General features: G+C 38.7%; 1 protein-coding gene across 3 annotated transcripts in view; it reads right to left on the minus strand.

Annotated features, from left to right (window-relative positions):
- Positions 1 to 25,144, minus strand: part of cdkl5 (cyclin-dependent kinase-like 5) — a 74,045-nt gene that overhangs the window by 24,765 nt on the left and 24,136 nt on the right. For all 3 annotated transcript variants that reach the window (XM_017694644.2, XM_017694645.2, XM_017694643.2), the window contains exons 4-9: positions 12,581 to 12,626; positions 12,093 to 12,229; positions 7,978 to 8,098; positions 6,167 to 6,226; positions 3,696 to 3,786; positions 118 to 307 (exon numbers count right to left, since the gene is read on the minus strand). In XM_017694644.2, the coding sequence (XP_017550133.1) occupies positions 118 to 307; positions 3,696 to 3,786; positions 6,167 to 6,226; positions 7,978 to 8,098; positions 12,093 to 12,229; positions 12,581 to 12,626 (645 nt within the window). The remainder of the gene's footprint in view (positions 1 to 117; positions 308 to 3,695; positions 3,787 to 6,166; positions 6,227 to 7,977; positions 8,099 to 12,092; positions 12,230 to 12,580; positions 12,627 to 25,144) is intronic.

Below are 25,144 nucleotides of genomic sequence, written 5' to 3' on the forward strand. Positions count from 1 at the left end.
ACCAGTCCAGATCAAGCCAGTTTATTTGGCACATGCCAGCGCATGAGTCATAGCCAGCCAGCAACCAAGCCATATACATCAGAAGAGAAGAGTTGTTAAGAATTCACCAGTTCTCACCCGGAGGCCTGCAAAGCGGGGGTTGCTGTAGAAAAGCTTCATCTGCTCTGGTGGTAGTGGTCCCAGCACTTTCTGAATGGTGAAGAGCTGGTCAATCTCGCTCTCGCCTGGAAACAAAGGCTGTCCATCACTCAGCTCCCCGAGAATACACCCCACTGACCACATGTCCACAGCCTTCCCATACGGAGCCCTGAAAAACGCAGCATTATTTATCTTTATAGACAGACAAATATGGACATTTTGTTTCCCAATAGTTTCTTTATTATTTATTGCTTGTATAAACCCATCACATACCTAAAGGCTGCATGCTAAAATAAAATTCCCCAGCTAAGACTTTGCACTTCACCTTGTATTTTGAAAGACCGACGGTAAGTTGGTGAATAACACAGAGATGCAGTGAAATTTCAGCCATTAAACTGTCACTTTTACTTTTGCCTAAAAGAGGAACAAGGCTGAAAAAAAAAGTCTATAACATGTCAAAGCCAAACAATTGTTAAATGCAATAAAAATGAAAAACAGTGATTAAACATTGTGTCTCTTCCCTTCGCTCTCTATGTCACATTTTCCTTGAGGAATATGAGACAAGTGTTGTAATCACTGTTAATGCCGAGTGTCAAGATCTTCTCCATTACAGGTTTGATACCACTTGAAAACATGGCATCCTGCTCAATATGCATAATACAACAAAACCACAAAAGTCGGGAGAGGGAAAATCCCTGCTAGCATGCTGTTGCCTTCTTCAGCCACAGTTTTTTGAAATGATGGACAACTGTGTCAAGTATAACTTAAATAAATAACGGAATTCAAAAACAACTTTTTTTTTGTTTTCTGTTTTGGGTTTAGTGTTTCCTAAATTTGGATTTCGCCAAGAATTTTCATTTCAGTGCATTATTAAAAGTTGGAAGTTCATTCAATGTGAAGCTGGGTGCGTCTTCACTCATTCCTTTAGCCTCGGCATATCTGAGACAAATCAGAACTTAAATTTATAATAATTAACTTAATATTAAACATTGGAATGTCTGAAATACTCCTTGAAGAAACATAATTCCCACCATAAGTGACTATATGTGCTTTTACACATGCTTCAGTGTGTGAAAGTTAACTCAGAGCAACTCCAAGTCATTGGTTGTAATTATCAAACATGTTATCAATATCACGGCCGATATATGATAATTGGGTTTTTCCATTTATCTGCAAACAATATATCAGCCACCAATATATTACACATCCCTAAGTATCATTTTTAATCAACATACTAAACTTAAATTACTAAACTTAAAGTTATTACTTAGATTACTAAGCACATTAGACATCAAACACAATGTAACCTCACACCACCAGAACATTGCCTCAGCTGAAGCTGAAACACTCTCAGCTTCTTACTTGTTTTCATGTGCACTGTAAATACACTCCCTACAAAATGTAGAAAGAACTCTCATAGGCCACAGCAAGAAGGTACAAAAATGTACAGACACACATAAAATCAAGCGAAAAGGTCAGACTGTCAAAATGGTGGCTGAATGCTGTCAGTGAAACAAGAAAAAACAAAAAAACAAGTCAAAGATTCTGTACAAAAGAGAGGCAAATAAAGGGAGAAGGACAGAGAACGAGGGAGTGACAGAAAAAGTGAGAAAGGGGAGAAGAGACTAGAGACAGCACACTGAAAGACACATTTCTGCTCTGAAACGCGGCAAGAGGGAGGGCGAGAACATTTGAGTAGGCGGAATTTAAATGGCGAGACTTTAAAAAAAACTGCGTTCCTCTGCATTCATCTCTTCTAGAAAATACCATTTGAACAACAAAGAGCACCAAATAACAACATCTAAACAACCAGGAGCACTGAATGATATCTGATAGAATAATCTTCAGTGTCAGGCCTCACAGACACATCGCACAAGCCAAATGCCATCAGTCTACACTGTTTCTTCGTTAAATATAAGGGATCATAGTGAGTCAAGCCATGTGAGGTTAATGTGTATACAAATCTGGCTAATATGTAGATGGTTGCTTTTGTTTTTTAATCCACTAGAGCAATTTCTTCCTAACTATACAATGCAGGTAATACGCAGAAAAGACTGTCAAAGGCCACTGAGCAAGTGCATAATGTGGATGAAATTCCATATAATACACTGGCACATATAATCTTCCAACAATATATTGAACATAGACCATTCTAGTTAACTGCTTCAAAGTCAGAGATGAAAACTCATTTTGGACATTAAACTTATCTGGACCTTAGACTAAAATTAATTTTCTTTGAGAAACCCTATACCTTAAATATTTAATTTTATTAAAAGAAATGACTGAACATTCCATTTTGTCACTACCAATACCATAATAACGCCTCTGAGAGTATTTTAGCTAAATTCTGAGAGTATTTTAAAAATGATGGCCAGGACATGACCAGAAAATACAGCTTTGAACACAAACAATCTTAATATTTTTCATCAAAATTGCAGAAATACGTGTTTCAGTAGTGAAAATTCTTAAGGTTACGCACGGGAAGGCCAAATAATGGCCCAGCCTACGAACTAAAATTCAAAAAGAAATCAAAAAGGTCTTTAAAAACATTGAAAAAATACAAAAAAGGGATTATTGTCACAAGCTGATATTTAAAAGTTTGGGTTCGGAACAGCCTCCTCCCAATACAAAGTAACCTATAAATGATGATTTTGTATATATTTAAATTATTACTACCTCTATTGCTGCCTTGGGTTTACACAGATTTTAACATAATCCTTGTCTGTATCTAAGGTCTGAATATTTAAAGGTTATTTAAAAGATTTTTTTAGTGTGGGACTGGAGTTTAAATCTAACAATGTTATGTTTTACAATATACTGAATATAGATCGTTTAATTCTTCATGTAAAGGGATGAAATATTAGTCTGCATTATCTTTAAATGAATTGTATTATATTTGTTGGGCTATATAAATGTCAAACATCCACAGAAACTCACCTGGAGTATTTAAGGATTGGTTGCAATTGGTTAGAAGACTAATTTTGGCATTTTGAACACCAAGCTCAATGTTTTGCCTGCTCTGACACAACCAGTGCAACTATTTTCTATTTATTTGCTGAGTATTGGGGAAAAAATAAAACATATTTTTGCACGTAGTGCAAATTTAGAAAATTAAAAACAATGTAATTTGACCAGGTGTGCCCAAACTTTGGCATACGACTGGAATCCCTCAAAAAAGGCACGCACTGAACGGATGTTAAGATTTCACTGATATTTCAGACCAATATTTGATGATGTATTTACTGTACTACAGAAGAGGAGAACATGTAGGCCGTGCTATTGTGCTAAAATGTCTGCACTTTTTGTATTAGTAACCCCCTCAAAAAAGCTTCTTAATGTTAAGATCATCCTAACTAGTAGAGAAAGTTTGCTGTATGATGTTCAGTCTACCAAAGAGTCATCGCTGCATTAAGATGCTTCTAAGAATCCCATCCCAACAAACCAAAAGCACCAGAGTTGGGATCCACTGCAGCAGACACTCTCAGGAGTGGTAGTAAGAGGTTTCACAGAAAACTGTGTGAGGCAAAAGAGGGAGATGTGACATTCAGAACACTCACCCCAGAAGCAGCTCTGGAGAGCGGTACCACCTCGTGGCCACGTATTCAGTGTAGTTAGCATCACTGCCTTCTGAGAGATTGCGGGCAAAGCCTAGTAAAGAAAGAGAAAAGTGAGAAAAAAAAAGTAACTGGCTTATTTCATGGATCTCTCATTTTTCTTATACAAGTGTGTTGCACTAAAGCTGGCAATATGGCACAGTGCTTTGTCATAATAATGTTACACAATATTTATATCTATGATCTGCAAACAAGTTGGATGGACAAAATGCACTGAAAAACCAGTACTGCCACTGTAATGATTTTTATTCTCATTTCATTCTCATTCATTCTCATTCTCATTTTATTTTAAAAAAAAAGTTAATAGGGGATATGAGACAAAAGTCAATCAACTGGTTAAAAATATTAAGATTCTATTAAAATGGAACAGTGGGCCAACATCCAGACAGCTGCTTGTTACTGTGTATCTATATAGGAAAGGTGATATCGATGATGCACTCTGTTTAGGGTATCGTGATGTAATTTATGACGGCAATAATAATTTGTCAGACTGGTAACGCCTTGCACAATAATTCTGCTACTCAGTGCAGCCCAGTACTATTTTTGAGTCTTGATTTCTTTCAGTTTGTGACAACGAATGTGGTGATGTGGGTAGATTTAATAGTTAGAGGAGTAGACAGCGCTGAATGTACTGGCTGAATGTGTGGCAGATGACACTGAATATGTTGGTAAGGTTGAGGTTTATAGAAGTGTTGTGTATGAGATTCAATGTGATGTGGTTTAAGTTGATAGTTGGTAGTGTGACAGATGGTGCACATGTTGGTGTGGGTTAAGTTGACAGTTGGGAGTGTGGTGCATGACACTGAGCATGCTAGTGAGGATCAAGTTGATGGGAGGGTGGAGGATGACCCTGAACGTGTTGGTGTGGGTTAAGTTGGTAGTTGGGGGTATTGCAGGAGACATTGAACATTCTCGTCAGGATTGATTTTTGAGTTTGGTGTATGATGCTTAATATGTTAGTGTGAGATAAGTTAATTGACAATGAACATGTTGTGGGGCTAAGCTGACTGGATAATTAGCAGGGTAGTATATAACAGCAAACATGCTATTTCTGGGTTTAGTTGATAGAAGTGTGGCATATGACTGATTGTGATGGTGTGGGTTAAGGTGATCACTGGGAGTGTGGGGAATTAAACAAGCTAAAATATGTGGTCGTGCCCTGCTGCAAGTCACCCTGTAAAGCCTGAAATAATCATTTTAAGGTCTGAGATGTCAGGTCAGAATTTGTGGGAGTTTTGGGACCATGTTCTCTATTAATGTCACATGCATTGACTGAAACAGGTGTTTAGATCTCAAGATCAGATTAGATTTGGCCCCATCATTTGAGTAAGAGAGAAAATATGAAAAATGTGTTCTTTAAATTGACACTGAATATTAAAATGTGTCAAACTGTCACATATGGATACAATGTTCATTCTTTTTCTTTATATGCAACAACTTGACAATAAAATCATAAACCATTTTTTCAGTGCCTCTTTTTCCCTACTCCCTGCCAAACGCCAGACTAAAACACATGCAAAACCTAGTGGCTAGCAGTCTTTCATAAACCAAACCATTAGCATATCATTCTTGTCCTCTGTCAATCTGCGAATACAAATTACTTCTCACTTCATGGTCTTAGCTTTAAATATCTTCCGTAATCATCCAGTGTCAAGTTGTTAACTCTTATAGCTCAAAAACTTTAGAATTTAGACTATTTAATTCTCCAAACCCTATGATTTTCTATCTCTCCCTTCAGTTGTCGATTTTTAGTTATGTTAGCATGGTTGTTGTCCCCCACTCCCTTTATGTACAGTGTAAATGTACTGCAGCTGTTTTCCACTGGATACTCATTATTAATGTTCTTTGCTGTCATATTATTAATTCTACTTTTGTTATCATTATATCATTATTAAATAAAGAAAAAGTGACAGGTGACATGAGCGACACTGTGCACAACATTCAGACTTCTCAATTAATTTAGCTGTGCTCCCTGGGCTAAAAATAAAAAAAGTCTTTGAGAGAAGTCTGCTGCTGCAGTTACAGTGAGTCATGCGCATTCTCCATGGCAGTCAGTGATCTGCTGAAACCATATGAAGCGTGACTTTTTACTTTTTGTGCAATTATATTCATCTTCCACCAGGTGGGGCATCGCAGTGGGGAATCATCGTGTGTATTAGACCAATTATATACATCTAAGTATAATTCGCCGCAGAGTGGGTGCTATAGGCTGATGAAGAGGTCATGCGAGATCATATTATATATCATTTGTCCGTATATCAAACATCCACAAGGCAAGGTACAATCTAGTCTCCTATTTATGTCTGTCACGGGGTCTGAGTTTAAGCACAGCGAGATCTCACACAGCACACAGTGTGATTAAGGGTGTCAATGATCCAGGATCAGCTGAATGTGGGCCAGACGAATTGACTCACCGAAATCGCACAGCTTGAGGATGTCGTTGGAGCTGATGAGGAGATTTTCAGGCTTGATGTCTGAGAACGGATACAGAGAGCAGGCTAGCATACAGGTGTATACAAAAACATACAAAATATCTCCTAAATAATGCAAAAATATCACCTAAATAAATGTAACAACTGAGAAACTCTAGGGATGTCACTGTTAAAAAGTTTGAACACAATTACATGTCTTGTTGATTTTCTAAGTGAGAGCAAGTTCAAGTGTCCCCTACAGGGAATAAATGTAAACATGACACTGTCCTGATAATTATAGTGCATATTGAAATAATATAATAAAATGTGGTGTATTAAATTTATTTTCTATAAAACATAAAATATTAAATTCAGCAAATAAAATGTAACCGTGCCTTAACTCATTTTCACTTAGAAAATCAAAATTATTGTAGTTTGAACAGGGCACTCATACTTTTGCATACAACTGTATATTAGTAATTGATTGCTGATTTATTATTTTTCAGATATATATATCTCCAAAATGACAACTGTACAGGATAAAGAAAAATCATATTTTACTTTTAATGTAAGTCAATGGAACCAGAATTGTTATATATATATATATATATATATATATATATATATATATATATATATATATATATATATATACACACAGTGTGTGTATACACACACACACACACACACACACACACACACATATATATATATATATATATATATATATATATATATATATATATATATATAAAATCTGATGCTTCTGCTCCAGAAAAATCCCTCAATTTTTGATGTCATAAACATGTTAAACTTGTATGGTTTTATTTATTTATTTATTGTGGATTCCTTACAGTTGTATGAAAAAGTTTGGGTGACCCAGTCAATTGACATGTCTTGCTGATTTCTGAGTGAAAACAAGTTCTACAGAGAACACGTGTACATACTTTAACGTACAATTACTGTATATTTGTGAAATCAAACAAATAACGTGACACCTCTGAAAATGTTAGTTTTTATGTCCTGTTTTCCCCCAGCTTATTAAACTTAGTAAATAAATAGAAATTGGACCATAAAACTGGCAGAAAACCAGCCATATTTAAGAGGGTTCTCTGTAATTAGACCGGGGTGTTCAAATTAAAAATTTTATATTGTTGTGAATATGCTATGATTTCAAATTGCTCTAACATGCAAGCATTGGCCTTTTTTTGTCTCGGTTTTGAGCATGCTGGTTTGAACTAGTAGTGGAATGGTTTGGCCAGCACAACAGAATGTGTCTTGCAGTGGCTGTGACATTTTCATTTTAAACTGGATGCACAAGTTAATAAAGTGGCAGGTGTGTATTTGGTACATGCTTATGCCACTATACCGCTCATGGTAAATGACAGAAAATAACTCTGCACACTCACATTTTACATGACCAGGTTAAGACAAAAGGCAGCTAGTGTACACTCTGTCGAAACAGTGGTGCTGACAATATTTTAAGTTCACGTTATACACATTTAAACAGTAAATGCCATTGTTTAAATGTGTATAACGTGAACTTTGCTACATGTGCCTGTAGCAAGCAGTGGATAATGGATCACCTATGAGAGAAATTTAAACAAAGTGTGGACAAAAAAACTAATTAAGGACAGGAACTGAATTGAGCTTAATATAGCTGGTACCTTAAACTGTCTGAATCAGGACATCACTAGTGACAACTCTAAGGCTAAGTAATGAACACTGATACACACAGCTGGGATTCCCAATAAGAAAACAATCAAACATGCATAACTAATCAGCATAAAGGTCTTCTTCACATCATCCCTTACCTCTATGTACTATCTCGTTCTTATGGCACCAGTGGATCGCTTTAATCAGCTGATAAATGTAGCTTCGAACTTTATCAGGTGGTGCACCATTGGGCATCTCCTCCAACAACTCCAACATGTTCTGAAATGTAAAACACCAAAGGAATGAAACCTCCATTAAATTAGGCATTTTTCATAATGCATTAAGGCTGGATTATTTTCATAGAACTTTCATACACCTATAAAAGAACTTCAGTTACTGACTCTGATATCTATTTAAAACTGCACCAATGAGCATGTAACTAGCAGGAGGTCCTATGCCCAGTTTTATTGTATAGTTTATTGTATATGTTTTCCTCTTTTGAAATGGACTGAGGGCAAGGTTAGTCATTTCAGAGGCACATTTTTCATGTCTTTCTATGGAGCCCTGCTGGTGACATCCTGTACAAATAAAATAATGTGTGGCCATGACTTAGTAAGGTGTGGGAATGAGATAATTAAGTCATGGCCATGACTTAGTAAAGCATGGGAATGAGATCCTAATGTGTGGCCACAACTTAGTAAGCCGTGATCTTGTTCCCACGCCTTACTAATTCATGGCCATGACTTAATAATCTCATTCCCACACCTCACTAAGTCATGGCCACACATTAGGATCTCGTTCCCACACGTTAATAAGTCATGGCCACGCATTATTTTTAGTTATACAGGATGTTATCAGTGGGGCTCCGTATGTTTCACAAACAAAGACTAGGGTTAATACCCCACACCAGTATGCAAACCCACCTCAAGCACGATGTCCTGTACACTGAACATGCATTATTATGTTAACTGTAAAGTTTATAAACCTCAGTAGCATTGGTCATTTAACATTAAGTACAATAATCATTAAAAATAAAAAATACTCTATCAACATGATGATGCTCACTATGGCCATGATGTTCTTTTGCCCCAGTTTTAGGACACACTCTGTCCGCATGTAATGTACATAATTGGCGCACAAGCCTAATCTTGCAGTTTAAGGGCAATGTGCACATTCCTCTGCTGCATGCATTTTCACTGAAAGGAGAGCTGTGCAAAACAAGGGAGAATCACACAAAAAATGGGTGGAAATATTGGATGTTTAAATACACCAACAAGCTGGACATACTCTACACGACTTATAAAGTCCTAACATTTCTAAAATGAAAACAAAGAGCATGACAAACTTTTTTGTAGAAGGTATTGTCTTGTACACATTAGACAATAAAGCTGGGAGAAGGTCACGTGTCTAATAACTAACTCAAAATCCCAAATCTGGCTGTTCTCGCACCTGACTAGGCTTGTGTTGTGAGCAGCACTTGTGAAGACGTTATCTAATAAAAAGCATAACTAGCAGAGTTGTCCTGGCTGAATTTGCTTTCTCTTAGTTCAAACCTTGCAGCACTGACAAAGATACCACGTTACAACTACTTCCAACTTGTGGGCAGTCGTGGGCTGGAGGTTAGGGAACTGGCCCTGTGACCGGAAGGTTGCCAGGTTCAATCCCCAGTGCCGACAGTCCATGTGATTTTCTCAAAAAATCAGATTTTTTTGTTTAGCTGTTCACATTATCTTTTAAATGTGATCTGTATGCGACATCAGGCTGAACAAATCACGCTCCCAAACAGACCTGCATGCGCAAAAAAACAATACAACAATCGTGACGACTAGCGAAAACTAGGCGCTCTGGGTTTCGTCGTCGCCAGCATCACAGGAGCGATTGTGAAATGGTTGACAGCTGGACTCATCACCCAGAATGTGTTCGAGTTCGCTGTAAAAGGGCACGTTATTCGGCCATGGCCACTTCTTTGGTTCGTGTCCTCGGATTCTTTAAACTGTTCTCTGACGCTGCAGCCTCGGGCGGCTCGTTCGAAACCTCTTTAAACACGGAGACGCTGCGATGAGTCTCTTCTATTTTTTTGGTACTGAAACATCAGCTTAAATGAGTCTCAGCAACGTGAAATGCTGACAAATGTCGAGTTGTACTGATGTAAAAGTCACGAGTTCCGATCTGGCTGTTCAGACTGAGTTACATTGCTGCAGATCGGATACGGATCGGATTTCAGTACCACGTATGAAAGCGTCTCAAACCGGAATTGAAAATATCAGATTCACTGCGTTTTTTGCTGTTCACACAGCCACAAAGATGACACATCTGTGTCACATATGAGGAAAAAGATCAGATTTGGGCCTCTTTTACCTGCTGTGTAAACGTAGCCTAAATGAATATTATAACGTTACAAGATATAAGAAGTGTTTTGGCTATAGACAGTATAGGTCACAAACACAGTGACTTAAAACATTTCAAAGTTATGTTTAAACAGCTAAAAATAAATAACTTAATAGCTGATTAGTTTAATAGTTTACTAGTTTAATATTCAATGACATTTGTAAGTAAACAGGTGCTCAAAAAAGGGGCACAAACACTTTAAACGTAAAACATTTTACAAGTATATATTATATTTACATCATTTTGATATAAAACAATTACACAAGATGAGATACTGATGTGGTGCTGAAAGGGCACACAACAGGGGCTGGAGTTTGCATTTTCAGTACTGTACAGTGAGGTGCAAGCTAGAAAGCCTAAAAAGGCTAAAAAATATATTACAGTAAGCACCTGAGCAATCAAGCAGTAACAACGGTCACTGAATTGTAAAAAGCAACAACAACAGTATTTGAATGTTAACCAAAAATGTACTTCATGCGATAACAAGTAGTGCTTAGATGTGCTGAATGTTTCAAACACATTCTGATTGGCTGCTGAAACTGCAAAGCATGATTAAATGTTAATGGTCTGTTTAGTCTAAGCAAAACTGGTGGAACCTTTGGAATTAGAAAGCTGCAGCCGGCTGTACTTCTAACAAGTGAACATAGAAATTATTTATCAACCATAAAATTAAGTTATTTTATGAAATATTTGCTGCTTTTGTCTGCATAGTTGGCCACCCACTGAGGCTCCACCATACAGCCATACATTACATTTACGGCATTTTGCTGACGCTCTTATCCAGAGCGACTTACAATTTGATCATTTTACACAGGTAGGCCAAGGTGGTGTTAGGAGTCTTGCCCAAGGACCCTTATTGGTATAGTGTAGGGTGCTTGCCCTGGTGGGGTACTGAACCCCAGTCTACAGCGTAGAAGGCAGAGGTGTTAACCACTACACTAACCAACCACATGTTCTGAAAACATTCAAACCACTGTGGGTCTGTACAGAGAGTCTGCTCCCATGTAAAAAACCTCACTCTCATCAAACAAATGTCCTGTTTCAGGCAGGGTTCGAGCTGCACCCACAAGCCATGTTTGTATAGTGAAATTAGTGAAATCATATGAGCCAGCGCACTGTGGCTTTTTGCCAGCTTCATTCTTCAATCTTGACCTCTCGCTGTGGGAGCACAGCTACCACATCTCTCACAAAGACAGCAAAGCATTTTTAATTTTAATTACTTGACACAGGGCGGGTCATAGAGACAGGCTACAGAAGTGATGGCCAGCTGTCACCCACATTTCAAGCAAACCAATACTATGGGCAGCAGTATGTTTTGATTGACATTTTGATTGACATTTTATGCAACAATGCACATTTCAAAAGAGAACTGCAATGAATTTATGAATCTTTCCCACTCCTACCACAAAGCAGAATTTCTTAGCCAGGTAAACTGGTGAAGAGGCGAGGCAAGGCATATTCCTATGTAGCAAACCTAATTTTGGGCTTACATTATCCAGCTGATTGAAACATCCTGCTTTGTCAGATGACCTCCTGGCAATGCCATTCAATGACAGATGTCAAAGATGCTCAAACACCATGCAAACCATCCACTCTGTGATGTCTTCCACAGTTGACTCAAGGCAAATACTGACTAAGCCTGCACTTTGGACTGACCTTCTCCACAAGGGCACTCTGGGCAGACTTTCTTAAACATCAGGTGAAACAAACATTAGGTGTGGCATGCATTTCATCATCACTAGCTCAACAGCAGATGAAGCATACACTTTCAAGCTGATCTTCTCCACATACTAAAAGACCAGGTAATTAACAGGCAAACACCATAAATAATCACCATAGCACCAGTTAAGCAGCAGATGCACAAAAGTATGCACTTTTGACTGACCTTCTCCACATATTCAAACACCAGGTAGAGTTTCCCCCGGCGGCGGAACGCCTCCTTCAGCTCTACTATGTTCTCCTGCTTCAGGGTGCGGAGCATCTTCAGCTCGCGCAGTGTTGTCTCCTTCACCTCTTCATTCTCTGTAAGGAGACACAGGCAGGGATCAGAGTGCATCTCCTGTTTTTTTTAACCTTTATAGCAGTTACATAAGCTGACATCTAATTAATAAGATTTCATTAATGAGATCAGTCTTTTTTGCCTTTTCTTATTTGTTTTGCAATATAAGTTTCTGAAATATTTTACAATATTCGGCTACCAACATGCAATAACAGTTACAAATTACATTCATCACTGAATGGGAAAGCTAATAAATTAGTCAGTTATAAATTGCATAACTAAAGCCAACACTGAAACTGCTCATGATGCAAATAGGGAACAGTGTGTCACAGATATGAATAACATGCAATAAGAGTCATTCAATCATCCTTTACCTTCACTGTCCTTAAACTTCTTTATGGCCACAAGCTCTTTCGTATCCTGTGAAGCAAACATGCAAAGCAGTTAGTGTGAATTCCGTCATTTTTGCTATTAAAAGGCTTTCATCTGTCTCTCAGTACAGCAGCATAGATACTGAATGGCTAAGAACTGCTCTAAGGGATGGCTTTCCAAATGCAGATTAATCCTTAACATACTTAAATTGTCCATCAATTAAGAATTCCTATTCACAGTGTAATTTAGCCCAAGACTAGCCTTAGTTATTAACTGAACAGGCCATAATGGATTTAGTCTTTGAAGTTGCACCAATAGAACCGTCAGAGGAACCTCTTCTCACATGCTAATAAAGGTTATAATTTGTTAGGAAGATTGTAGGGTGAACTGTGGATTAATAAAAAAACATTGTCTAAAACAAAGCCGTAACATCAAGATGCCAATTACTACTAATCATATTTAGGGCTGTGACTATCGATTACATTAGTAATTGAGTACCCTGATGAATTAATTTTAAAAAATAAATGAATTAATCAAATAATCAGACTTTTTGAAAAAAGGACAAACAATTCAAATGGAAACGGAACCTTAACCATGTACATTATAACAATAAACGTTATTTAATCAAATACAGTTGTATAATTTCAACATCATAGTTTGCAGGTGTCATGTCTAACTTTTGCAACAACATGGTAACACTTATTAACAGTTTTTTATAATTAATACTAAAACTAATTAGTACAGTATGAACACAATGTCGTCATGCACAATTGGTGGGAAGCAGTCATTAGCTCTGAACCACTCACAGCGAGTGTTCTCATGCATTCCACCATGTCAAAGTCCTGCTGCTACTGGTGTTAATGTCCACTGATCAGTCTGCACCCGGGTAGACTCACATTTCACAACAACCCTCCACTGCAGTGTCATGGTACGCTGTACACTAATGGCCAAAATGCAGGGCTGTACAGCACTGGCACTACTTGCACTCAGTACTTGAAATTCCTCCATTTTCATGAGAAAAACTAACCTGCAAATTCTGCTAGCAAAAATATGAACAGTATAATGGATGATGGGCTCTGCAGAGTTTTGTCTCAGATCCTAAACAGGCTTTATCCTGAGCAGAACCGTATAATGATCCTTGATCTGTTTTTACCTGCTAAAGTGCTGAAGACTGTGTGTACAGTGAGCCTCGAGGTCTTCACCATAAAGCAAAGCCCAAGTGGACTGGAACCGTTTTGTTTTCACAATGTACAAATCAATCGAACTACGTTTGTTTTTGGGGCCGTTTAGAGGGGCCTGAGTTCGTTTGGCATGCTTACATATGCAAAAGAAACCATGACTCAGTGGTCTGAGTCCACTTCAGACACTGAAACGGCCCAAGTGTGAAAACACCCTTAATTCATGGCTAGACTTCAAGACCATGTGCCACTGGGTGTCTGAACTGTGCAACTGAAAGGTAGCCCCAGCGCTGCTTTGAACGCCAAAGTGCATTTCTAAAATGCTAGTCCAAAAAATGCAGCTGCAGGCAGAGTACAGAGAATATTGCTGAACAAAGGTAGCATCTCAGAGTTTGCAAACTTCTTTCAATTTCTACCTGTGCCACCATTTGGCATAATTTGACAGCAGTTAACAAAGGCTGAAGTCCACATATACTGACTGACTGGGCTACATAATATTATATAAACCCTACTGATTTGAAGACACAGGGTTGAATAGGATGGCCTACAAACCAAAGGATGTCAACACTAATTTAAAAAATCTCACACAGGTTATAAAGTCACGCATAGAGTTTGGCAGATAAAAGTTGCCATTGTGCAGTGACAATGGCTGACAGACATCATGATGATGCTGAGCTAGCACTGACAGCAGGGGCGCCTTAGCAAATTCATACAGCAAAGTCTGTTCACGCCATCTATGCAACGGTGATGGGCACTTATTTCTAGTCATACAAGACCAGACTCCGATAAAATGTAACAAAAACTTTATAAATGGTTTGTATTGTTTAACTCTGTAACAAACAAAACCTGTGATTTTTCTGCTTGTTCTGGCTACTGCGCTTGCGCCGATCTCCACAACAGTGGGAGGCTTTCCCAGCTAGCACCACAATATTATCGACATTTCTCTGCTCACAACATGACCAGCAAGCTCACTGGCTCTTTTTATAGAAGGGCGAGACTTTCTCCATAAACAGACACCATGTTGAGCACTGTGGTTTCATATTCATATTTCAGGCAGTGAGCAGTCTCTTCATTTATAATGTCTCTGGCGTTTGTCAGAGGATCCCATTCACAGCCTAACATGACACCAATTATTCACACTAGTAAAATTAAAAATTTAAATTTAAACTTTTTAATTGTTTATACACTGTCAGGTACAGACAAAGATCCCTTTTCACAGCAATGTCTAATGTAGAAATCTGTTTTTTAAAACCAGGAAAACATAACGATAAGGAAAATATAATAATAAGGAAAAAAGTTAGTCTGTTAGGAGCGAACAGTGATGTTTAACTGACAGTTTATTATCTGATTGCCTATAACAGACACAGATTTCAAAGCTTAACACTGGGCTTTTCAATGAGTCATTATGAAGCCATCTCATGTCTCTAGAAGCTCTGCGTTATTTATGCTTGTAGCATTGTTGTTCTTGCAGTAACTTCATCTTCACATCAGATGCAAACTGCATTTTGTCCCAGTAAACATTAACTTAAAAAATAAGCATACCGTATTTTCCGGATTATACGTCGCACTGGAGTATAAGTCGCATTTTTGGGGGGGGGGTTTCATAAAATCCAAGTTAACGTAACATGAACAGTTATTCAGATAACAATGACAAACTATAACAAAGAACATGCTAACAAGTTTATCAAACCATTTTTATCAAAGTTTATATCACTCCAAATCATCAAATCCATTGAACTCTTCATCCTCAGTGTCACTTATGAACAACTCCGCTAACTCTGGAGGTGGACGAAGCGCCGCTTCCTCTTCTTCGTCGCTTTTGTCAGACTCGTCGTCAGTTACATTTGCAATTATTCCAGCCTTTCTGAATCCCAGCAGGATGCTTTCGGTTTTCACGGAAGCCCATGCTTTGCTGATCCATTCAATGACTTCCGAGAACGTAGCGTGGCGCATTCTCCCGGTTGCCGTGAAGTCCGTATTTTCCGGACTATAAATCGCTCTGGAGTATAAGTCGCACCCCTGGCCAAACTATGAAAAAAAGTGCGACTTATAATCCGGAAAATACGGTACTTTCTTTGAGTTGTTAGAAATGGTAACGAGTGGCACTTCTGTTCCCCAACAAAACACTTCAGCCATAATTGCGAAACACAATGGTCACTTGAAAAATAAGGTGAATACAGAGGAAAGATGGAGGAAAAGTAAGCAAAGGCCGGGTCAGTAGAGGAGCAGAGCTCTGAATGGGCTTAAATGTAAATGGTTTTTCTTGAGACAAAGGCTGCTGTTACACAGTACTTTGGTAGACATTTTTCATATACACTGGCAAACATGATGATTAATCACTTTTGATATAGAAAAAAGCCACCAAAGAAAGCCTCAAATGTATTAGCACCAGCGTTGTGACACAGCTGTACTTGGATCTAACATTAGGGCTTGACTACTACCAGTTATACCGGTAGTGGCAAACCTGCATGATTTTAGCAACAGAACACAAGAGGGAGTGTGTTATCCAGCTCTTTACACTAAATTCTCAAACCGTCATCACCACTGAGCAGCATTTTTGTTTTTTATTGCGTTGGTTTTATGGCTCAGTCCTATTTAGTCAGACTATGAAGACAAGGCTACATGTTTGGCGAATGGTATTCGGTTCATTTCTGACTACTTTCAGGTTGTTTAGGTTTTTTCGGTCACGGCTGCCGACTGGAAAGCTTGGTCTGAGGTAATGACAGGTTGGGAATTTATTGTAGTCTCATCTTAAGAGTTGACCAAATTGGCTGTGGGTCAAATGTGATCTTAGGCCATGTTTACACAGCAGGTAAAAGTGGCCCAAATCCGATCTTTCTCTTCATATGTGACACAGATGTGACATCTGTGTGGCAGTGTGAACAGCAAAAATGCAGTGAATCTGACATTTTCAATTTTGATTCGAGACGCTTTCATATGTGCTACTGAAATCCGATACATATCCGATCTGCGGCAATGCGACTTTTATATCAAATCCAACTCGATATTCATAATTTCTCTTTGCTGAGACTCAAACATTTAGGCTGATGTTTATGTACCAAAAAACTAGAAGACTTCCCGCAACCGGTCCGTGTTTGAAGAGGTTTAGAACAAAATAGCCGTGCGCGGCTGGAGGAGACTGAGGCTGCAGCGTCAGAGAACAGTTTAAAGAATCTGAGGACATGAACCAAAGAAGTGGCTGTGGCCGAATAACGTGCCCTTTTTCAAACTCGAACACACTGTGTGTGATGAGTCCAGCTTTCAACCATTGGAACTTCATAATCGCTCCCGTGATGCTGGTGAAGACGAAACTGAAAGCTCTGGGAGCGACAGGTGTTCTCTGGCTGTCATGACTGCTTACCTCCGGACGAGCCTCGTGAAGCATTGGTCTTTTGTGCAAGCGGGTCGGTTTAGGAGCTGATCGGTTCAGACTGATATCTCATACAGGTCACATTTAAAAAAAAATGTGAACAGCCAAACAAATGAATCGGACTTGGTGAGAAAATCAGATTTGGGCCACTTTTACCTGCTGTGTAAACATAGCCTTAGAAGTATCCATGTTCTGTTTGTGTGCAAAGTAAGAAGTAAAAACGTTCAAATGGCTTGAGCATCTCCTATCAAAGTCTTAGCGGAGTCATGCAGTGAAAAAAAAAAAGATGTTATGGGGAAATATCAGTGCGGTTAGACAGCTTGTCAACGAATCAGCTTGCATGGCCAGACCTAACTGTTTTTTTCCCGAGACTCGAAGTAGTTTACCTTGAGGAATGATGCTGTTCTGACTCTGAGGTCTGAGGATGTCCTAAAATGTACCCCGTAGCCCCGCCTAACACTAATTAACATATATTTGCATATTGGTCAGTCCGAAAACAAAAAATAAAACTCAGAATTGAAAAGTAAATCTCCAGTAGGTTGTGCTGATGTTCATTTGCATTTTTCTTTTTTTATTCTGACACTTAAAGCGCAACAACGCTGAAAACTGAATCACAGACGGTCACTTTGCTGTTGATTTATCCATTTTGCATTTTCATTTTGTCAGCTATGCAGCCTATCACTATGAAAAAGAAATAAGAACTTAAACATTACATTTTGATTTTAGTTTTGACATGTATTCTGCATTTCATGAAGAAAAGCCAAAGCCAACGTAAAGCTAGGATTTTCTTTTCTCTATTGGCTTTTTCATTTTACAACCCCAATTCCAATGAAGTTGGGACGTTGTGTAAAACATAAATAAAAACAGAATACGATGATTTGCAAATCCTTATCAACCTATATTCAATTGAATACACTACAAAGACAAGATATTTAATGTTCAAATGAATAACCTTTATTGTTTTTTGCAAATATTCACTCATTTTGAATTTGATGCCTGCAACACGTTCCAAAGAAGTTGGGACAGGGGCGTGTTTACCACTGTGTTACATCACCTTTCCTTTTAACAGCACTCAATAAGCGTTTGGGAACTGAGGGCACTAATTGTTGAAGCTTAATGCACAACTTCATTTGTACAACTCTCAACAGTCGGGGGTCTCCGTTGTCGTATTTTGCGCTTCATAATGCGCCACACATTTTCAATGGGAGACCGGTCTGGACTGCAGGCAGGCCAGTCTAGTACCCGCACTCTTTTATTACAAAGCCATGTTGTTGTAACATGTGCAGAATGTGGCTTGGCGTTGTCTTGCTGAAATAAGCAGGACGTCCCTGAAAAAGACGTTGCTTGGATGGCAGCAGATGTTGCTCCAAAACCTGTATGGACCTTTCAGCATTAATGGGGCCTTCACAGATGTGTAAGTTACCCCTGCCATGGGCACTAACACACCCCCACACCATCAGAGATGCTGGCTTTTGAACTTTGTGCTGATAACAATCCGGACAGTCCTTTTCCTCTTTGGCCCGGAGGACACGACATCCATGATTTCCAAAAATAATTTGAAATGTGGACTCGTCAGACCACAGGACACTTTTCCACTTTGCGCCAGTCCATCTCAGATGAGCTCGGGCCCAGAGAAGCCGGCGGCGTTTCTGGGTGTTGTTGATATTTGGCTTTTGCTTTGCATGGCAGAGTTTTAACTTGCACTTGTAGATGGAGCGACGAATTGTGTTCACTGACAGTGGTTTTCTGAAGTGTTCCTGAGCCCCTCTGGGAATATCCATTACAGAATGATGTGGGTTTTTAATGCAGTGCCGCCTGAGGGATCGAAGGTCACGGGCATTCAATGTTGGTTTTCTGCCTTGCTGCTTACTTGCGGAGATTTCTCCAGATTCTCTGAATCTTTTGATGATATTATGGACTGTAGATGATGAAATCCCTAAATTTCTTGCAATTACACGTTGAGAAACGTTTTTCTTAAACTGTTGGACTACTTGCTCATGCAGTTGTTCACATCCTTGCTTGTGAATGACTGAGCCTTTCAGGGATGCTGCCTTTATACCCAATCATGACACTCACCTGTTTCCAATGAACCTGTTCACCTGTGGAATGTTCCAAACAGGTGTTTTTTGAGCATTCCTCAACTTTCCCAGTCTTTTGTTGCCCCTGTCCCAACTTCTTTGGAACGTGTTGCAGGCATCAAATTCAAAATGAGTGAATATTTGCAAAAACAATAAAGTTTATCTGTTTGAACATTAAATATCTTGTCTTTGTAGTGTATTCAATTGAATATAGGTTGAAAAGGATTTGCAAATCATCGTATTCTGTTTTTATTTATGTTTTACACATCATCCCAACTTCATTGGAATTGGGGTTGTAGATTTGGCCATGAAATACCAGAACAACGACTAAAATCAAATGACAAATAGCTCTTTACATGGACCTTCTTTTAAATTTATTTTTGGCTCATGCTTATGTGAAAAATGAAATTGCAAATGTAGGTATTTCATTTCATTTTCAATTTGGGCAGGATATTTGCACAGATATTTGGAAACAGAAATGGCAAAAAGAGTTTTGCTTTTACATTTTATTGTTTTAATTTTAATTTCTTTTTGGCTGGATGTGCCTCCTATAATTTTCTACCCTCACTAGAGTAGGCTGAGCAGGTCAACAGAAATTGTTAGCTAACTGGCTAACAGACTAATGCTACAATAATGAAAGACAGCCTTTAAAAGAAAGTTCAAGTTTAAAAGACTATTCAAGCCTTTAAAGAAGCAGTTACCTAAAAACTGTTACATTCAAAGTCAAACTTCAATAGAGCGGCAAGCTAGTCCCACCAGTTTAACACAAATATTCCATAATGAACATACAAGGAGCGGTCATAATACAGATTTCTATATTAGATATTGCTACGTAATTGCTCTACAGCTTTCTGCCTGTACCTTACTCTTAGAGTAAACACAATTAAAAAGTTCAAATGAGAACTTTCTTAGCTTGAATAATTTGTAAGAAAATCGATTCTTAGATAAATCGCGACGCAGACGTGAACGATTCTGAATCAATTCACAAATGTCAAAAATTGTGAATAATATTATAAAGTAATGTTGACGGAACGCAAAGGGTCAGAACTTGGAAGTGGGTAAGTGCAGCGCAACAAAAACACTACTGGATGAGTGAGAAATCATCTAATAAAGTACTGTGAACTGTGAACTGAAATCTGACCAGCACCCTCTGCGTTAAAATCTAGCTAGTTTAGGTCAGGAGTCACAACCCAAAAGTTAAGAGGAGCCACTTTGTCTGTTCAACAAAAATTAGACCATCTTGGGAACCACAATATTTAATGCCCAGTATGTCTCAGGGTGTGCGAATGTCCTAGTATAAGGCTAAAAAATTATGAACGAAAACACGGTTTGCTCTGCTTTAAGCTTCAGCACAGCTACAGCCGCTTACCTCCCATCTCTGCTAGAAAACTTCCTCAGAAGTAGAGCAGCTTATTAGAGCAGCTGTTACGAGGCTGGAAGTCGCTTCTTATTCTCCAGCTTCTTGTTCAAATTTTTCCGTTCCCCCTTAAATTCTGACTCAGGCGCCGAATGCAAATGTGGCACCATTTAAGATGGAACGGGAAAATTCGAAAGAGAAGCGACTTCAGCTTCACAACTTTTTAGTGTTTGACAGTCTCTCGTTGCAGATTTAATGTTCCAGGAAATCAACTGCGCCGCTTATAAATGCGAATAAGTCCATTTGTCTCCAAATGTTCATCTTAGCTAAATCTCTCTCTTTCCCTGGTCGTTCGCTACTAGCCAGGAGAGACTGTGTTGCTAAGTGACCTGCAAATTGCATGCCAGTTCACTGAGAAACGGGGCTTTCGCGCTGTTGCGTACGTGCCGTCTCGCTGATATTTTGCTGATACAGTGACCCCTGACTCTGAACAACATGACCAAATCTGAAGTTATAAAATCACTAAAGAAAACGGGCAGGACGGCTGTAACGTGCTGCCTCTGGATCTTATTTCACCGTAACTGGACATTTAATCGCAGATCAGTGGCAGCAGCGTCTCATGTGCTCCAAGCCAATGCAGTGAATGAGAGTCTTCCAGTTCACTTACCACATCACTTTCATTTGTTTTATTAATACAAGATATTGGAAGTAAATTCATTATAAATCATTACAAATACTTTGCTTTAAAAGTATCAAGTTGTCACACAGTGAGAAAAAAAAGAGACCCTGTATAGAAAAAAAGACGCATCGATAATCATTTTATAATCGCATCGCAGCCCTCAGAAGTGTAATCGAATTGAATCGTAAGGTGCCAAGAGATTCCCACCCCTAGTCATTTGCATTATAAGCTTCTAAAGCATTTCTCTCCCGCAGGTTAAGGTTTCTGTTGACATATTGATTATAGTACACCATCATGTGGGCATTCCCACCAATAAAGATCATTTATATTTTTATGTATTCCCACATCTCTGTGTTAGCATTTAAAGTATTGTGCATTTACGCTCCACTGAAAGTTCTGTCTATAAGGCACTCAAAGTCCCCTCACATAGGAATAAGTTGGATACGACTGCACGTAAAAAATCCAGAACCTCACATTCCAAAAAAGACTCACTCCTCTGTAGGCCAATCACTGTCATAATCACAAGCCCCACAGAGCTTGCCATGCGCGCCCGATTCCGAGCGTCATCTTATCTCCGTGGCCGACTGTGCTGTAACAGGCGCTTTGAAGCCTTTGTCACATCCTTCCTCCTCAGAGGAGCCGCACATCATCCTCGCTTCAAAAAGCATCCCGGCAGGGATACTCCGATTGTGAAAAGAAACGATTCGGTGTCAAGCCAGACCTGTTAACCTGGAGCGAGGATGGTTCTCTTTACTGCAGTACCGGGCTTGCAGTATGGGATATTATAGAAAAATGCCTTGCTATTGCTTCAAACTAGGAAGACAACTATATGCAAAAGTTTGCACAGTTGCACAAAAATTGCACAATAAAAAGAAGTTAACAGCAACTCTGCATGGAACAGACTTTAATGTTGAATATTTCTGCATATGTAAAATGCACAATTATTGTTTATTTGCTGAATTTAACATATCGCAAAGATATAAAACATAAAATGTGGCATGTGCATAAGCTTCAATTCAGGAATATTCATAGGTTGTCATGCACGCACTGCACATTTAGTATATACCCACAGATTTTCAATGATATTAAAATTGGGAACCAATAAAATAAAATAAAATAAAATTCAATAAAATAAAATTCAATAAAATAAAATTGGTGAAGGATTTTCAAAAGCTTAATCTTTGTTTCTTAAAGTAGATCAAGGTTGATTTTGATGTATGTTTTGGATTTTTGTGTTCTTGTGATACACAAACTCTTTTCATCTTTAGATTCTTCACTGATATTCGCTTTCAGGACTTGTTAATATTTAGTAGAATCCTTTCTTCCCTCTATCCCCACAACTTTTTCCAACCCCAAAGCATCACAGATCCACCCTCATGCTTAACAATTGGCAAGGTCCATGTAGACCAGTGTTTCTCAACCCTGTTCAACCCTGTTCAAGACAAACTGCTCAGCACGTTATTGTCTTCCCAGTCCTCACCACTCCTGATTCCAACTAATCAGCTCATTATCAACATCTTACTGAGCTAAAGTGGGTGTGTTGAAAAAGGCAAAGCACTTAAATGTGCGGTGAAATGGGGTCTCCACAAACAGAGATGGGAAACACAGATGCAGATGATGCTTGTCCAACAACACAGTGAACAGCAGGCCTGTGTGTTACTATTCCTAGTCAAATCTCCCTGTAGATCCTTGGCAGTAATGTAGGGGTTTTGCTTTGCATAACTGACCAGTCAACATTTTTCCAGACATTTTTGTTTCATAGATCTTGTCTTCAATACTCCTTCTTAATTTTCATGTAGTAATGACATTTTGAACAGTTAAAGACCCAATCATTCCATTAGTTTCAGATGCTCGGTCAGCTGCGTAGATGAGCCCATAGCTGTTGAGTATAAGCACGACACCCTGAATGGTTTGACAGATCACATAATTTACACAATCTAAAACTGTCTACACCTAACTTGAATTAAGGTCACATATTTTTATGCTGTTATACCTTATTAGTGGGTTATACTATCGGTCCTATGAGGGAAACCTCTGGGCCTAACTATGCCCAGTCTGGGAACAGCACAGTGTTGCCAGCAGAGCAACGCCACCTGTTAAGTGCCTTACCCAAGGGAACAATGTATATATCAGTCCTGGGATAACAACTGATCAACTGAAAGAGTGCCCAAATGTTTGTCACATTTTTAGTTTTTACCAATGAATCAAATTCAACTAAAAATGGCCATCATGCCTTAAAATGTGAAAAAGTGCTATATTTAGGTTTTATTTCCTGCAGATGTCACGTTAACTTCTTTTCAGCTCAAACTTACATACAACTGTATTTAAGCTGAAGGAACAAATGTATTATTGCTCATACTGTCATTTAACAAAGATAGCCAACACTGTTTCTATTAGCGCCCTTATTTTGTGATATGTATGTGATATACACTACAACAGCATTTCATTACCTCTCTACTAGACTCTTATAAACAAGCACTCATTATGCAAGACTGGCCTTCCATGATGGCAGACAATGGCTCTCAGATCAAGAAAACTGGCGGTACTAAAAGATGTGTATCCGCTCCTAGTAGCCCACAACCCTGAGACTGCCACCGATGAACAGAGAGTAGAAGAAAGATGGAGGGAAATCAAAAACTGTCTGTTCTATTTTTGCACCATTCCTAAGAACATCACAAGACACTGACTTTTGAGATGTCTCCTTTAGCAACAACACTAACAACTACAGATGCTTCACTATAAGCAGGGCCTGACTGATATGATACCTTTATGACCACTTCTGATCTTTATCAAATCTGACATCAGCCAAAGTAATTCTCTATGGCATAAAATTACACTGACCTCAGTGGTGTAACACGTTAATGCTAAAGGACAGGTGTTTGATACATTTGAAATGTTTTGTTATCTAATCATGATGGTGTTTTATGCAGCATGTCATGAGTTGAGGCATGTGAGAACACTAAACTTTGCAGTGATGTTGCCCTCCAGGACTGGATCTAAGAAACAGATGCATAACACTATACGTTAACATACCTGGCCAATGGTAACAGCAACTGGTAACTTTACCTGGAGTGCGTTATTTGTTTTTAAGATTAAAACGTACTGAACAGCTGTGCTTGTAAAAAGCTAACTACAGCTCAACAAGAAACACAGGGGTTCATGGAGTGTCCCACAACATTTGGGGTGCTCTATATCACCATCTTCACTTGCACAGAAGTCATTTAAAAGTTTGAAATTATTGTTTAAATGTGCTGGTCCAGTGCAACTCACGATCTCACAATCTTTAATTATTCGCAGGTAAAAAATTTCTAGCAGCAAGATAAAATATTTTAATGCAGGACAATGTGCCATAGACACACGGCTGTGCAGCTGACTCAGGGCTTTACGTTTGAACGATTTTTTTGCACAAAGACTAACGTTTTTGGATTTCTTGCACAGAAATCCTCTTCTTTTTCAATGTATTTGAAGCAGTAGTAAACAATCTTTTGTTGTCTATACTCTTGCAAGGTGCAGAGAGCAGGGCTCGAGTGATTTCAGCAATACTGCTCTGCCACTAATTCAGCGCCTGTGTGCTCTGTGGAATGGCTACCTCTGGTAGTTACACACTTTAAGTGCAATCTAACTGTCACTCTGCTGCATTTTCTTCTACTAATTCAGTACATCTGGAGTATTTCAGTGAGAATTTTCATGTTACACAAGGAATCCACTCGTCATCCCTACAGTTCGGTAGCTAATTGTCAGTACTGTGCTATCTGTCTTTGCTAGTTCTGCTACCTTCTGCTACTCACTGTGGTCTGCTGGAAGATGCACTCTGAAGTGTTGAATCTGGTTAATGCTGGTAAAAGTTAGAATGATGTTTACTTTGCTTCCCTCACAAGTCATGTTTTTAAACTGTTTCCATGTG

The sequence above is a fragment of the Pygocentrus nattereri genome, chromosome 25 (assembly GCF_015220715.1).
Source record: "Pygocentrus nattereri isolate fPygNat1 chromosome 25, fPygNat1.pri, whole genome shotgun sequence".
Lineage (NCBI taxonomy): Eukaryota > Metazoa > Chordata > Actinopteri > Characiformes > Serrasalmidae > Pygocentrus > Pygocentrus nattereri.